Genomic DNA, 16,583 nt, shown 5'->3' on the forward strand with positions numbered 1-16,583 from the left:
TTTGCTGAAAAAAAAAAAAAACAGACCAAAATGAACTTGCTTGCCGAACATCCTGCTTGGTTTTGAGGATTTCTTTTTAATTAATTTTATATTTTAATTCTAGATGCTTCACAGATGAGCTGAAGTGGAACCACGAAAACTCTGATTTAAGATGTGTGGAAGACCTCATAAAATAGTAATATTTGGCCAAAAGTTAAATGTGAAAAAGAACAGGAAATGGGAAGAAAACCAAGAGACTTTCAGATCAAGAGGCAGAGTATAAGGATACATATTCTATTTTTTTTCTTTTATTTTCAGCCTCAACATTTAATATTATTTGTCATTAACTGAAGATATTGGTTGAAAAAGTTCTTTGCAGAAATTAATTAAGTCAAACAAAAGAGGGAGCTCTTTGTACACCTGTCCAGCTTTTTCCTATGATTACTTTACCAAGACCCTGTGGTATATTCCTGTGTAGGAATATACTTAAATGCTTTTCTAAACAGGAAACCTTGTTGAGCGGGTGTGTGTGTGTGTGTGTGTGAAGAGAATCAATTAATACCCATACTTTAGTTACTGATGATTGACAGTGCCTTTACGTGACAAATTCATGCTGATGTGTGGTTTTTACAAGTCTGGAAGATAAAGAAAAGTCAGTGAAAATGTAAAAACGTTGTCTGATTGTGCTGAGTTATAGAAAAACACACCAGAACAACTGTGTTGTGTGAACATATGCCATTCATTCGACAGGATAATTAATGGAGTGGAATAAAGTAAAATAAATATTAAAAGTATTTGTAATTAGAATACAGTGAGGAATGTTCTAAAACTATTGAACAGTTTGATACAACTGGCTGAGATAGTCCTGGAGTTATTTGAGTTCTGTGTCAAGGATACCAATCCATAAATCAAATTCTAATACTTTAAAAATCTTTTGCACACTTTCTGTATATAACTCTTGCTGGTTGTGAGGGTATTATGTATAGACTGACGTTTTCCTTATGACAGCAAAGATTTTAACTTTAGATCTGTAACTTGCTTTTGTAGAATTAATTCTATATAATATATTGACTTTTTATATATTTATATTATATAAAATATGTGTGTGTGTATAAATATATATATACACACAGAGTAAAACTATTTGGTGTTAAGACTTTGTTGGATACCTGAGATAGATATCTATATATATATAGATATAGATATAGATATACACATACACAGAGAACTTAAGATAGTAAAGATGCTTTTTATTTAAGTAGAAGATTTAAGTTTTAAAATTCTTCTGGTTTTTGTGACCAGCTGTTAAATTAATAAAACTCAGAGCTACAAAAGTGCCCCAAGCTAGATGATCAGTGATATATATTAACTAGATATAAATTGTTTGAGTCTGTAGATGAAAAAAAACTACCACTAAGCAGATTTATTATTTGAGTAATTGTTGCATTACAACAAATCCCATGGTCACAGTCAATCTCTTGATTAATAGATGGTCTGAAGTCTACTTCCACAATAAGCCTGAAGAATCTTCCAAGCAAGGCAGAAGGTTTCTAGTGACTTAGACCTCAGTGTGATGTAAGACCTTTAAAGTACTCTGGCTGCTGTCCTTTCTGTAAGTTCACATAAGGCCAGTGCACTCATTTTCCAACCACTGCTTCCAGTATGGTCAGTTTTAGCTAATTAAACAACGGCAATTGAAATGCAATGTGAAAAGTGGAAAAGAACCCAAAATAACAAGAAGAAAAAGATATTTTAATATACTTCTTTATTAGAGACTTTTGCTGTGGACTTGTGTCTGTAGAATTCTCTTCCTACGGGCTCTGCAAAATTATGCTATTCATAGACTGTAAAGAATTTTCAAAATATATTCTTTAAAGATTTGTAGTAATTGTTGCTAAGTTACATGACTGCTGATTGTGAAAAAGCACTGGTGTTTGGTTTTGCATGGGTGATATGAAGGAAGTATTGAATATAAGCTCAGATATTGTACCGTGCAATGAGACTCCGTGTCACATGGTGGCTAATCCAGTCATAGTAGCTGGCAACCTTTGTGTACACGCCAGGGTGACCAGCCTCCCCACAGTTCTCACCCCAGCTCACAATACCCCAGACATAGGCCACATTTTCTGCATCATAACAGACCAGGGGTCCTCCTGAATCACCTTTGCAGCTGTCTGTGGAGCCATCATAAGTACCTGAAGCAAAAGAGGAAATATAAAGCAAAAATAAGTTCATATACGAGCTAGAGCACAAAGCAGAGCTCAGGAGAATTTTCAGGTGCATGTCACTTCCTGACAGATATTTGCCTAATGGTCACCAGTAAAGGAGGTTCTGAACCTCTTCAGTCTATTATTTCTCATTTCTTTTAAGTGCTGGGTCTCTCTTTACATTTGTGGCCAGCCCAAATTCTCCTCATTTGCTTTGTTGTCAGTCATGTGAGTCTTGTTTCACCCTGTGCCAAAGAGAAGAATTCAGCCACATTGCCTATTGTGTCATAATAAGTAGCCCATAAAAATGGAACAAAAGCTGGAGGGAAAAGATAAAAACATTTCTAGGTTGATTCCTGTGAAAATGAAGATATCGTAATATGTGTACACCTCTGTGTCTGACTTTGGTGTCCTCTCTACTCAGTCATTCATTGTCCTGTTTCATCTGCACATTTATTTTATTTACCATCTTTATGAAAATAGGTGAGCAGGTACAAGAAGGAGAAGGAAAGCACATGAATGTGGGAAGGGAGGGAGAGAGCAGCTGTCTGTAATACAGTGCCCTCACTGCGAGATCTCGGTCTCAGCGTGGGCCTTTTGCAGCACCAGACAGCAGCCCTGAGGCACAAGTGTGTAGGATTCAGTGCTCATGTTTCAGTGTTCACAAACCTACTTGTTTGCAATTCAGCAAATACAGTGCTTGTGAAAAAAAGAATAAGCATAAAAGATGTGATATAAACAGAAATGCTGCTACAGAGCTAGAATATGATCTTTCCTATATACTCAGTAAAAGTTTGTTAATTTCTAACTCCCTTATGACACTTTTCTGCTTGGTAGGCTGTCCTAGCATGAAGGAGCCCATACCAAGCATGAGTCTCCAGGTTTTTAAAAATGTAACCTCTTTCTTGAATCTCTACATTATTGAGAAAGAGTTATGTGAACTCTGCAGAGTTGGGATTACTGATCCTATGAAACAAGGTTTTACTGCCTTTATTCAGTTTAATTAATATTTGCTTGTATAACTAACTACTGTGGATACTAGGCCTTAATTTCAATGTTTGTATTTGCATCAGGGAGGGGAAGCTAATGCCAGGTACCCCTGTTCTGAATTTCTTCCATGTGATATTGCCTTTGTCACCTCCTGGTAAAGGATGATCACTTGAAATACATTGAAGAAAAAAAAGATAAGTTACAGAACTTGCACAGTAAATAAACCCAGTATCTTACAGGTGTCATGCTGAATTTATCATAAATTATTTGGCTTTTATATGTGTTTTTTATTTTCTTGTTAAGGAGTTTGTTTAAATATTGCCTTTACTTTTAGATTTGACAAACATTGGAAACTATCTGCCCTGTAAGTTGAATACTCATTGCTCTTTTAGTCATGTATTTGGCAATACCTTTCGTTATTTGAGAAGCAAAAAATGTGTATTCAAAATCCTCGTTTTAATACTAGGAATGACAACTAGTTTCCTGGGCAGACTAATCTAAGTTTGAAAAGTTAATCATATTTTCCCAGGGTACAGTGTGTTAGTGGCAAATGTCTAAGCAGATGAATAATTATATTCTAGTCAATGAGGCTACTAATGCACTCTAGAACAGGCATTTGCTTAAATATGTTGTTGAATTAGAATCAAATGTAGTAAAGGTGGGAAGGTCAGTGCACTGTAAAGTGCTTGTGTGTCTAGAAAACACAACTCAAATTACATGCAGAAATTTGTCTACATAATTAGAGAAACTTGGCATACTGTCATCTGAACTCTGTTTATAAATGCGTATATAATGGTGGATGCTGTAGCATTTTGCCAGTAGTGATACTGTGGTAATTGGTTTTTTGTCTTTCCCGAGTCTAGAAGATTCCCAGCCATTATGTCTGACCTTCTAAACTGTAAGTTTGATTATAGAGAGATTATAGTAAGAAAACTGATGCTTGCCTGCACATTCCATTTTTTTAAAAAATCGTCCTGGATACAATGCAGAACAATTCTGAAATATATTAACATTTCCCCACTTGAGGATAAATTGTTTGGTATAACCTAGAAGAAAAAAGAATATAATTTTCTAAATTTAAAACAGTAGTACATATGAGACACATTTAATATAATAAATTGAAAAGTTACATATTTAATTATTTACAGAATATTATCTTCATTATTATAAACCAGAAACCTTAAACTGCCAGTAACATTTACCCCATATGAATTGCAGTACCTTGGTCATATATTTCAAAATAAAAGCAGAGTGGTTCAATTGTGATGTTAACTACAGTAGTTTCATTTTGTGACATTTTCAACCCTATCCATTTCCATGTCTTCCTCAGGTATTTTTCCCTGTGTTTTCCATATCAAGGTTTTCAGACACTTGGAAAATGGTATATTGTTTTCTGTGAAATGGAGATGTGGCTGTAATTCATTCTTGTTACATTTTTTCCAATTCGTCTCTGTCTTTTTGGGGTGAGTGGAGCAGTTATTGAAGATACAGGTGAACTATGCATTCACAAGTCTAAGGAGATGCTCTGTTTTGTTCTCTGTCTCTGCTAGCAATTCCCAACATGGCATTTGCTGGCTGGACTGCTACTGAGTATGGACAGGAGAAACCTCACAACCAGAACGTGGTAGCTCCAATGCCAGGCTGTAACGCTGTGATACAAAACAAGTGCTTCCCAAATCTTTGAAAGCATGATTACATTTGGCTTATGGGTCTCTGTGCAACTTCTCTGGGCTAAACTCAAACGTGGTTGAGATGGGATATGCTGAGTTTCATAACTGTTGGCTGCAGATCAGATCCTCTTGGGACAGAGGACAGGCTGTGACTGTGGGCCCCTGAGAGCTACCAACCACCACTTGATAATATCCTTAACAGGTCTCCACAGCTAATATAAATATTAGATGGAAAAAACGAAATTTTCTTATTGTTAAGATAGTTTTCATCCAGGAGTATCCTCCATATCAATTTACTAAGTGCTGAAACAGCAGAGGAAGTAGTACAGAAAAGAGAACCAACAGTGATAGCTGAATGTCAAACCACAGCCTATGTTTTTTGTACTCAGCCTCTTCTAAGTGCTTTATGCACAACTATTCTTCAGCCTTTTCAAAATGAAAGCTCACCACAACTAGAAAAGGAGTGATACAAATAGTACATTCTTGTAGCAAGCACTAAAGCAAATACCTTTCTCTAGTCCCCATCCAGAAATCTTGCATCTGTCACCAGTCTTGAACATATACTCTGACCAGGGGATACAGGCAGGTATGCTGTTGTGGTCTGTGGAGCATTCTCCATTCCCAGAACCACTCAGCTCCAGCAAAGCAATGTCATTTTCATAAGTTGATGCATTGTAATTTTCATGAATTATCAGTCGTTTTAGTCTAAAAGTATGTGTCTCTTTGTCATACTGTATTGTATTCAACATTCCAACCCAGACACGGTAGAGATGGACTCGATTTGCCCTGGAAAAAAACAGAGAAATAAAATACAATTTGGTACTTAACACAAGCAGTATATGTCAACTAGTTTAAAGCTGTAAACTTATGCATTTTATCAAAGTGTCTCTAGAATAAAAAGTCATGTTATATGCATATATTTTCTTTCTGGGCTTGATGTCCAGATTTTTTGAAGTATAGTAAATATAAGACAGATGACCCATGCTGAGTACTGCAACTAATACAGAAAAAATGTTAAAACCCAGGCTCTGTGTTTAGTGCTGTGACAAAGAGAAACCAGGTGTTTATGCTGCTCTGAAAAGAGTGAGCAGATGTGGATGGGACTGGCAAATCTTCCCTGTCTGCTCTTGCTTGTTCTGGGGAATATATAACCCCAGGGACATTCTCAGGGAACTGATCCTGGACTTTCCCAAGGTAGAGATGGGGAAGAGAGGAGGTCCCTTGTATTGCATTTCAGCCAGAATGGTTACCTTGAACCTTTCCTGCCTGCTTGCCATTTGACTGAAGTATGCTATGTCTCTCAAACTTATTACTTTTTAATCTTTCTATTCACTGTCAAAATACTTCGTTTTCTCTGAATATTCCTCATCATTAATGTGAGTGAGTCAGTTTTTTAAATTGTTCTATTCAATAGGCAAATAGAAATTAGCAAACAGGTAGCTGAAAAGGGCAATAATATCCAATTCAATCTTTCTGCCTTGCAATAAGAAAATAATTTCATAGCTTGTCGTTTTTACCTGACGCAGTGTGCAGCAGTGAGAACCCAACAGCCACCAATATAAACCCCTCCACAGTACACTGTTGTACCTTCATTGCTGGTGTCTTTAATTGCCACTTGCCAGGGGAATTCACCCTATTTAAACAACAAACACAAATAATGAGAAATCATTATAATTGTACTATTCTAGTGCATAAAGGGAAACACATCTCTTGATATCACTTCACCATCTTGACTATGCCTGATTGTAAATTATAGATCTGCTGTGCAGAAGTTGTAAATTGGGCTACATCAGATATAAAGGATATATATGATAAAATCCAGTAATTTTATTCAATCTTCTGACTTTGTGCGATGCCACCTTCTCTCCAACTTTCAGTCATGAAAAACCTTGTAGACAGAGAAACAGATGTAGAATCTGACTGGTTTGATCTAGTGCAGAATTTTTGCTGTATTCTGTTTCAAAGACGCAAATTTTAATGCCATTTTGCCAGAATTGTTATTTCTAGCTATAGTATTAAGTGTTTTTCTGATTAATTTTCAGTGTGTACAATGCTCAATTTTGCAGCTCCATATTTTACTTTACAAATTTTGCTTCTCTTTACTTTTCATTCACTGTGATGCCACTACTGCTGCAAAACAAGAAATAAATGTTGTAGCTGATTTTGTTATTTCCATAAGTTTAACAGAAAGAAAATAATGCCCATTTAAATCAATGCTGAATGAACTCATATGAGGTAAGGGGTTTTTTTTTACCTTTCTTGCAGTCTCTCCACCTATGATTCTTTTCCGTCGAGTTAATGTGTGATTTGTAACACCACAGTGTGCTTGGGGAAGAAATGTCTTTATCGTTCTTCTTTCTTTGACAAAAAGGAAAAATGTACCTCAGATATACATTCTCTCTCTTTGGAGACAGGTTTATCTTTATCTTGAAAATTTGAGTGCTGTGAATATGCCAGTAGCTGAAATTGCAGGAAAGCAAAGACTAAAAATTTTGGCATCTCTTTTTGCTTTGAAAATTGCTTGTGTCTTAGCATCACATTACTTCTCTTCATTTTCCAATGCTGCTTGCATTCAGGCAAATAATTTTAAAGCTATTCCCCTAGATTTGCTGGGAGTTTACCTCCACCAGATGCCAAAACATACAGATGTGGGTCCTCAGCCAGGATGAATTATTATGGTGTTCTTGAATTTAGTGAAAAGCGAGACAAAGAGTAAGCCCCAGAGTGCATCTTACTAAATCACAAAGTCCAAATATCTGAGTGTTCTGGATCTGACCAGCTAGCTGGTAGCTGAAAGTCACTAATAAGAGTGTATACTGTTGCTTTTGGAGGGCTAGTTACACTTACCTTCATCCATGCTGTCATTTTCAGCCCCTTTGTCTGCAGTAAAATAACAAAATACTAAAATTATTGGCAAACATTTACTTGAATATATGTTTGTGTGCCAAAATCATGGTACACTTTTTAAATGCATATGGAGAGCAATACTCTTGAGCCTGGTGCTTGCTGTTTCCTTTCCTTCTAGACACTGTTTGGCTGCCTCAGCCTACAAATGACCTACAATAGCAGATACTCATTTGTAACTACATGACATCTACTCTGCTTGCCAAGTCTAGGGAGCCCTTCTGCAAGGAAACCCTGAGAAATAGCCTTTTTTTGGTTTTTGATCTGTAAAGTGATATCCCATTCTCCTCCACCAGGAAACAACAGAAATTCCTCCTCCTACCCCTTATGAAGCTTTCTAGAGCCCAAAGGAGCATTAGATAACAGGTCTGGTTTTTTTTTTTCCAGTTTTGATTATGGTGTTGTGTACTGTGTGCCTCCTTTAACAGAGTAAGGGAGGGTATTCAACATGAGAGGTAAATTAAATGCTTCCTGAATCTGGTCTGTAAGGTTTTACCCAAAAAAAGTGCTCATTGAATTCGATTCCTAAACAGGGGCTGAGCATTTTGTCTGTTCTCATATCACTGACAGTAATGTTTACATTTAGAGTTCAGTTTACCTGTACTAATTACCATTTACCGGTAGTGTTTACTTTTTTGGCTTTAGACTTTGTCTCTTATCAGAGCAAAGAAAAACATTCTAATTTCAAAACAAAGCAAAATCTTTTCAACAGAGAGGGGAAGAGCACAGAAGAATTATTATATTGACAAACTAGTTGAATTCCTCATCTATGAAGAAAATATTCCTGCTCCCCCTCTCAACACTTTCTTCACAAATAAAGGATACCAGTTTGATAAATGGCCACGTAAACAAAAGACATAATCTGCCTTAAGCCTCCCAAAACATCTGTTTCTTCCTTCCTTTTGTCTTCTTGCTATTTTCTAGAAGGAAAGGAGGAAAATCACATAACCTTTTCTTCCTACTGTGCATAACATAACATTGGGAAGACTAATTCTTGCATGCATTTTGGTTCTGCCAATCTGATAAATAATTTAATAATATGCATTGTGTAGTCTCTAGTTATAATTGAGCAGAATTATAAAAAAGAAACAAAAACACCTTTCAGAAGGAAAGCTGCACAGCGAACTCGAGCTTCATCCTCTCCTGTGAGGCAATCAGTTTCTTGGTTGCAGACATTCTTATTTGGAATACAGATATTTGACCGACAGTGGAAACTGTTGTCTCTGCACTCTGTAAAATAGGAGAATTACAAATGTAAATCACAGGATCATATGATTCAGCAACCTCACATAGTCAGAGAGCTTTTTAAAATATAAACACAATATAATACCCATGTTGCAGGGGACTTGGCAGCTCATAAATAGATCACAAAAGCAGGCTCTGTACGTGTAAACAAAATGAGTACTTGGCTCTTCTCACTTTATAATCTTGAAGTTTTAAAACTTGAAAAATGTGAATCTCTGTTACCGTTTCAGCCCTGTACTTCTGGACTTGGTGTCACTTCGTGCCAGTTTCATCCATAATACATGCCCACACTCAACCTCAGCCAAAGGACTTTCAGTTTTTGCAGCATTACTGATCATCTCAAATTAGGAACTGATGATGCTTGCGCCAAATCCCAAATCAGAGACCAAGCTTACTTTTGGTTGAGTGACCTAAATGCCTAAATGCAGGGTTAGGAATCAAGAATCCTATTATGAAGATACTGGATGTAATAACTCTACTTCTTCTAAAATTCTCGATTACATGAAAAGGTATTATGAACCTGAGAACCCCCTTCCTTTTAATTTTTGTGATCACTTTAAAAGTTATCAAAAGCAAAGCAGTGCTTGAATTTATGTCAGGGGCTTTTGAGCTTCTTTAAAATCTTATGTCAATCTCCTATTTAAGGATATTTGTGTCTAATAGAAGATAAGGTAGTTCTCTAAATGTGTCCAGATAACGGATTGTATGTTCCAAAGACCACTGAACTCAGTTGAAATATTTCTTCTGATTCCAAGAATAATTGTTTTCTGCCCATTCAGCTGAAGCTGCACTATTTTTGCCATGTGGAATCCAAATAAATGTCCTCCAAATATATGAAATCACAGGTATTTATTACTTTTTTTCTAAATACCTGTGAATGTGTTTTCACAATTATCAGATTATATTTACTTAAAACTGTAAAACTACAAAATTAAGGTTATGGAGGGATAATGATAGGATTTGTAAACCACATTACTGTTTGGCATGTGAAACCCAAATTTTGGGAGTATTCTCCTGCATTCAGGCCATGGTAGAGCCATTTCATGTTTCTAATCAGCATTTTTACAGCTGGAATTGCAGATGCTGAAAGAATGACTGTTCAGTGAACAAACAATGTGATGGGAACTGTTCACAGATATTCTAAAGATAATCCTGCATTAATAATAAATTTAAGAGATATCTTACTTTGGTTTAAAGTCAGTTCATTGGAAAAACGGTGTCTTTATTTAATTACTACTGATTTTTCCCAACTAAAAATACATTTTCATTTTAACATGGCTCATTTTTTGTATCAGTATTTAACAGCCTCTTAAATAATCTCATTGTATTTCCTCATCCTCTGAGGAAATCTAGGTTCTCAGAGATCACTTGCCTGCTTCAAAAAAGTATATTATGCCTGCTTTTTTTTTGCACTTGCCTATACATAAACTGTGGTTTGATTGCTTTAATGTAGTGACTTATTGGAAGAGAGACTTTAGCTGTCACTGCAAAAACTCTTTGGGAGTGGTTTTCTGCTGAAATGATTTTGAAACACCTGAGAAAGGAAATCATTACCTCTACAGCACAATTCATCACTTAGGTCTCCACAGTCATTGATTCCATCACAGGTTTTACTCAGAGAAATGCACTTCTTGTTGACACAATGAAACTCACCATCTGAACAAACTGTGCAGCAAAATGAAAACGAAGTTAGTGTGGCATTGACCATAGGTTCACAGTTGCCTAGAGAAATACTCTGCCTGCATATTTTATTCTGTCAGCAGTTTGGCCTATCAACAGTAGGCATGCTGGGGCCCAGTCACCTAAATAGGAATCTTTTTTTATTGTTTTGATTGCCTTCCCATCAAGGTTTCAGCGTGGCCACTTATTTTCCTCCTCCAACTTTCAGTAGCCTGGCAAAAGGGAATTTAATTTCTTCTAGGGAAGGACTAAACAAGAAACGATCAGTTCAAACCCACTGTAAATTATTCAAGTGATTAAGATGTTCCCCCTGTAGAAAGAACTCAACAAGAGTCTGTGAATAACTCCTTTTGTAAGAAAAACTTGAGACGATTCATAGCCCTTCTAACCAGCAGCATCTCAGGGTGATACTTATCAGTCCCAAAGAAAGCTCACTACAGAGAATGAAAAGCTGTTAGAATTCGAAACAGGATCCTGATTCCCCATTTATCTATGAGAAACTGAGGAGTCCCTAAACTCCCCAGAAGACACCAGCAGTTCCACTATAGTCATGCTTGTCTGGCTACAGTGCTACTCATGTGATAATTGATCTCCCTCACAGAGAAAACAGTGAGTAGGAAATTGTCACCTGTCTCCTCACCAGTTAAGCTGGGAGAGATAAGACTTGTGGGATACCTTGGTACCCTTGGAAGGGATGGGAGAACAAAGAGAACCATGGGTGAAATACCTGTAAAAATATTTAAGGAGCAACAGTGACTCTCCAAACTCATAAACTCAAGACTGTCTTGACTCAAGATTGCCTCAATTGTCTTAAAGACTGCAAAATGATTATTTCAAAAGAGTCAAAAGTTTTCAGTGCAGGTTTGCTGTGGCTGAGAGTTCAGCAAACTAGGTTCTCATTATATAAAATAAACTCAAAATGTAAGAACTCCACAAAGATATTAAACTAAAAAATCTACTAACCTCTGAGATTTTCATAGCACTGGAGGCTAACAAGTCCCTCATTACTATCTCTTGATTTCATCTCTGTATGACATTCAGCAAGACTTGTCTCTAGGCCCCTGCAAGTTATTTGCAGACAGTGCAATGAATTTAAAGCAGATTCTGTGATGCTGGAAATGGCTTGATAATATTCAGCACCTCTGTGGAGATACAAATAATAATAACAACAAATTATATAATTTCACAATGGATTGTCCACTGCTTTTATTGTTTAGAATTTATATTATAGGTAATATTATAGGTAAATAGGAAATGTTTATTTTGGAAGAAAAAGTGAAGAGCTAATTTTTGCAGGTTGCTGCATAGAACTGTCCCCAAATGCATATGTAGCTCTATGACAGTCACTGTGTATCATGATGGATAGAAAAGTCTCCTTATGTAGCAGAAGTTGTAAGCTCAGATCTCTATCTCTGTGTGGACACAGGTGAGCCATAAATTGGAAACCATCCTGTATGGGGTTATCAAAACCAGTTCATATTGAGGAAGCTTAGGCCACTGCAAGGCTGAGATTAATAAATTTTATCTTTCTTGGTTTTAGCTGAGCAGTATCCTCCCAACAGTGTATGTGCACTCTTCCTTACAGAAATATGGATTGAGTAAATAAGTAACTTGAGACGCTTTCAACAGGACTCCAGGGTTGAATGCTCTGTCCCAGGGCACACCCTTCTCTGCTATCTAAAGAGATACTGATCAGGAGTAGGAAATACTTGCTTCTCACCTAGAGCAGACAATTTAGGGCACTGCAATTGCATCTCTAGTGTTCGGGTAGAGCTGGGGAGACAGCTCTACCTGACTAAGTTAAATTAGTTGTACAGGTGTAGAATTATTATGTACAGGATATAGAATTGACTCTCTATAAGGAGCTGAATATGCAACTTGGGTCATCAGTGTGTTCACAGGAAAAAGAACAAGCTGTGTGTGGCTTTGGCCCTACCTGGGGCCAAAGCAAGCAGTAGCAGCAGGGGCGAGGGGTGAAGGAAAAAACTCCATATTCTATGGAGAGAGATCATTGCTCAAAGCTACTCTGTGATCCGTGCACTTTCCCTTACACAGACCTGAGAGAACACCTCCACACTGGTCTTCAGCTTTATTTTAGAAGTAAAACAGTTATGGTTTGTACAGCTGTAACCTGTAATAGAACGCAGAAATCTGTGTTTTGGCTTTCACTCTGAGGTGTTAGTTTAAGAAGTTTTGTTAGAATATTGGAGCCAATACTCACTCATGAGTTTTCTGTCTTAACTGCTGGCTGCATGTGACTGACAATTCTGTAAGCATCACTACTTTTTCAGATCCCTTGCAGTTATCCAGAGATAAATTCCCCAAACTTACAATTCAAAGCCAAGGTGCTTGCAAGCCACGTTTGCTTCGTTCATAGTCCATTCAGTAGCACATACAAAACTGTTGTCCTTTTGATTAACAGGTTTTACTTGAAGCAAGTTTAGATTTCCATGATCCAGAGAGACTGAAAATGTTTCTAAAAAAAATCCCCAAACAATATCATATTATATAGAAGTATCTAGTGGAAAGACAGCACAAAACCAAATCAGGACTAATTTTGTACTTACAGCCGAGATTCATATGGAAAGAACACTAGATTGGGAATCAGAAACTTCAGGTATTATTCGTGAATTTTCTGAGGATTGACTTTGTGTCTTTGAGCCTGCTATTTTTTCAAAATATACCAGTTTAAGGATAAATGAGGATAATAGACACTTAAGAGTAGCTGGAGGTCTACTGAGAACAGGCTGCATTTTAGTATAATGACCTTTTTTAGGGAACTTTTGATAACCAACCAGTAACACTTGAAGTGAGGTGGCCAGATCCTGTTTCTACTACCTGTGTATCAAAATGTCTGCTGTGTACAGTGGAGCTAAAGTCCTCAGCTTAACATAGTGAAGCTGTATAGAGAGTGCACCAGGACCATATGGAGGTTCTCCAGACCTTTTCAGTGGAATAGACAGAATTGAATTTTGCCACCCTGAAGGTGATGGGCTCGGTTGCTGCTTCTCTGAGGAAAGGGCGTGATGGTACTGGGACAGTACTAGGCCTGGCTTGACAAAAAACATTTCGTGGAGGTGAGGCTGGAGAATGGGCAGGAACTGCCTCTGCTAAAAGGTATCTGCCTCTGCTAAAAGAGGCACCTGCCCAGTTCATGGGAGCTGTTTTTCCCTGCACTCAGACAGATGTTGAGCCAACAAAGCAGCTTGGTGCAGCATAAAAAGCAGGTGAGAACAAAGAGCTGATTGTCAGTGCAAAAACTGTTGCTGGTTTGAGGGACAACAGCTTTCTGTTTGGATGGAATCCACAGCACGAAGATGGCTGAGGTGAACGTGGCTTACCTTCCCCCATGCACTCCCACACACACCTCAGCAGCTTGACTCCATTCCTTGGACACTTACTCCTGTGAGGTTTGTCCCTCTCAAAAGATACCCTCTCTGTTAATGTTCACAGCAGGCCCTCTCCCGCTGCCTCCCATCATAGTCAGCACCCTGCTGAGAAACTCTTGGGCTCTTTCCCATGTCTATTTCTTCCCTTTCTACCTGATGGTTTGAGCAACCAACCAGCAGCAGGGTGATCAGGGCCTGTCAATAATTTTAATTTTTTATGAAAATCAACAGATACTGCCCATTTTCAATGACTTTTCATTTTCTGTTTCATGTTGTTGCTAGTGCAAGAAAAGGAACAGACTTTCTGAGCTGTAAATAATAAGCATCTCCTTAACCACCAATGTTTGATAAATTTTGGAAAAGGAGGTTTTAATACCTTCAGGCATGCATTTTCCCTTGTGCAGAAACTTTGCTTTGGGTTGTTGACACTCATAGCTCTTTAGCTGACAGTAAGTATGGAAGTTCTTTCCATTGGTAGAACAAACAGAAGAGCCATTCTTTGGGCACTGGTAGGGAAGCTTACAGAGGCATTTTCCCTCCACGCATCGTTCCCATGGGTGACAAAAAACTTTCTTACAGGACTTGTGGGTGTATTGGTTGCTTAAGCATTCTCCTATGAGGTACGTGTCTTGCTCAGCTGGCTGGGTAGGTTCAACCTGCTGAAACTGGTTTTCTTCAGCATTAGATGCTGCATTCTGCAAGGCACAAAAACAATCTAATTAAAAGGGATTAAGATTAGGGACTGCACCAAGAGTTTTGCAGATCCCTCAACAAAGTGTCCATTCATAAGCCTTTTCCTATCTAAGAACCACAAAGTTGCTAAATATCATTTATAGTGTTTTTTGTCTTTGGCCACCTCATCTTTCTCAGTTTCTCTGAACTTTTTTTTTTTTTTTGGATCATTTACCTGGTGTGATCTTCTCTCTTACTGGTCTCCCACCAACTTTATACTCTTTACTCTTCAAACATCAGCTGAAATGCACAGCTGATTATAAACATTTTTTAAGCCATTGGTTTATAACACATCCCAGCAATGGGACTGTAAGCAGATCAAAACATAGGGGGACTTAAACACCAGAGAAATAAAAAAAAATAGAAATTTGATTTTTTTCTAAGACTTTTTTTATTGGCTTGGTTGACCTTGGATTTAAGTGTCACCTGTAAATATTTATGAACTACAATTAATGATTTGTTTTACTCTGTGACTGCTCAAGTAACAAGTATCTTAAAGAAATTTGAAAATTAAATGCCCTTCCTTATCAGCTTTTTTCCTGTATCTGGCACAGCAGTGGATTTGCAGTGTGGTTGGTGGTCATCATTGGACTGCAAGCACAGATTCTGACAGCCTGTTTGAGTGGCTCTGCAACTGTGTTCATGCAGCTCTCTTGTGACTTCATTGCGAGCTGAGTGCTTTTGCTTACTAAGATCTATGGGTAGGATGAATGATGAAACATGAAAAATATATATGGATGGACTCTGCACAAAAATGGGAGAGAAAAGTGAGTCCTCAAATGTGATTTATCAGCTTTGGCTGTGTCAACTGAATCAATATAGCTGAAGTTTAAAATTCTCGTGAAGAAATTCTGGCCATAGTAAAGTCAGTGATTATGTTGTTGGGGCAGAATTTAATCCAACAACCCTCCTTTTAACGGTTGTATAATCTTACTAAACTCTTCCTGCTGTTCTCAGGTGAGTAGAATCCAAAGTATGAGCCAGATCCGGCTTGGCATAACTCCCATATTGTGCTTGGTGTTTCTCCTGAACGGGAACAACAGGTGCTGATTTTTATCTCAGGATTTCTCTAAAATACTTGGGTCATGCTGAATGCTCAGCTCAGCTCAGCTTTCCAGGACACTTCTGCCTGAAGACAATCTTCAGCAAACCTTCTGGCAGCAGGATGTACCATGCTGCCCTGTGACAAGACTGTAATCTTGTTTCTCAAAAAAAAGGGGCGGGTGGGCAGGGGAAATAGCAGCACCTTTATGTGGTCAGCCATGCTTGCAAATTTGGTTTAGCGTAGGGTCATGATTAAAATCTTTCCCACAAGCCTGTTAGCATAAGCCCCAGATACAATCAGTACATGAAAGAGAAACAGCAAGCTTCAAACATTCAAGCTGGTCTAAAACTAATGTAGGAAACCCAAATACCATGAAAGGAAACTTAAAAAAAAAAATCAACTGGTTTTGCTTTTGTAACAATAAACTGTTTTAAAACCTTTTTAATAAATTACTGCTACCACAATAAAACATATCTTACCTCTGATCCACAAAGACAAAAGAGAGAGAAGAAAACCAAGCAAACTGGGAGCATTCGCATGATGAAATTTTATCTCCCTTTGTAGACAAATTCCTCTGGCTGGGATTCTTTAGAACATCAGCTGTGTGTTTAATTTTTAACCATTAGTAAAATATTTTAAAGTGCACTCAGAAATAAAGTACAGGAGCCGCAACTATTGACTGATAAATCTGATCTCTCCAAAGGATCCCGCCTCAGCTTGACTGGTTTTATCGTAAGTGCAT

At 37.6% G+C, this 16,583-nt stretch overlaps 1 protein-coding gene across 1 annotated transcript; it reads right to left on the reverse strand.

Moving 5' to 3' along the window:
* Window positions 1–1,727: 1,727 nt before the first annotated feature.
* On the reverse strand, window positions 1,728–16,572 carry CFI (complement factor I). Its single transcript, XM_064652096.1, has 12 exons — window positions 16,321–16,572; window positions 14,441–14,759; window positions 13,007–13,151; window positions 11,639–11,817; window positions 10,550–10,660; window positions 8,849–8,980; window positions 7,694–7,726; window positions 7,101–7,204; window positions 6,364–6,479; window positions 5,355–5,632; window positions 4,121–4,222; window positions 1,728–2,174 (listed from the first exon to the last, which is right to left on the reverse strand). The coding sequence occupies exons 1-12, from the start codon at window positions 16,378–16,380 to the stop codon at window positions 1,957–1,959; spliced, it is 1,797 nt and encodes a 598-aa protein (XP_064508166.1). The 5' UTR covers window positions 16,381–16,572; the 3' UTR covers window positions 1,728–1,956.
* Between the last annotated feature and the right edge of the window lie 11 nt (window positions 16,573–16,583).

Source organism: Pseudopipra pipra, chromosome 4 (genome assembly GCF_036250125.1).
Source record: "Pseudopipra pipra isolate bDixPip1 chromosome 4, bDixPip1.hap1, whole genome shotgun sequence".
NCBI classification, from domain to species: domain Eukaryota; kingdom Metazoa; phylum Chordata; class Aves; order Passeriformes; family Pipridae; genus Pseudopipra; species Pseudopipra pipra.

Excerpts from the sequence above, each read along its gene's own strand:
- CFI (XM_064652096.1), bottom strand. The coding sequence starts at position 16,380 with ATGCGAATGCTCCCAGTTTGCTTGGTTTTCTTCTCTCTCTTTTGTCTT. Across the intron at positions 7,205-7,693 it reads AAATGACAGCATGGATGAAG|AAAGAAGAACGATAAAGACA; the intron begins GTAAGTGTAACT and ends TTTTTGTCAAAG. Across the intron at positions 4,223-5,354 it reads TGGATGGGGACTAGAGAAAG|GTTATACCAAACAATTTATC; the intron begins GTATTTGCTTTA and ends TTTTTCTTCTAG.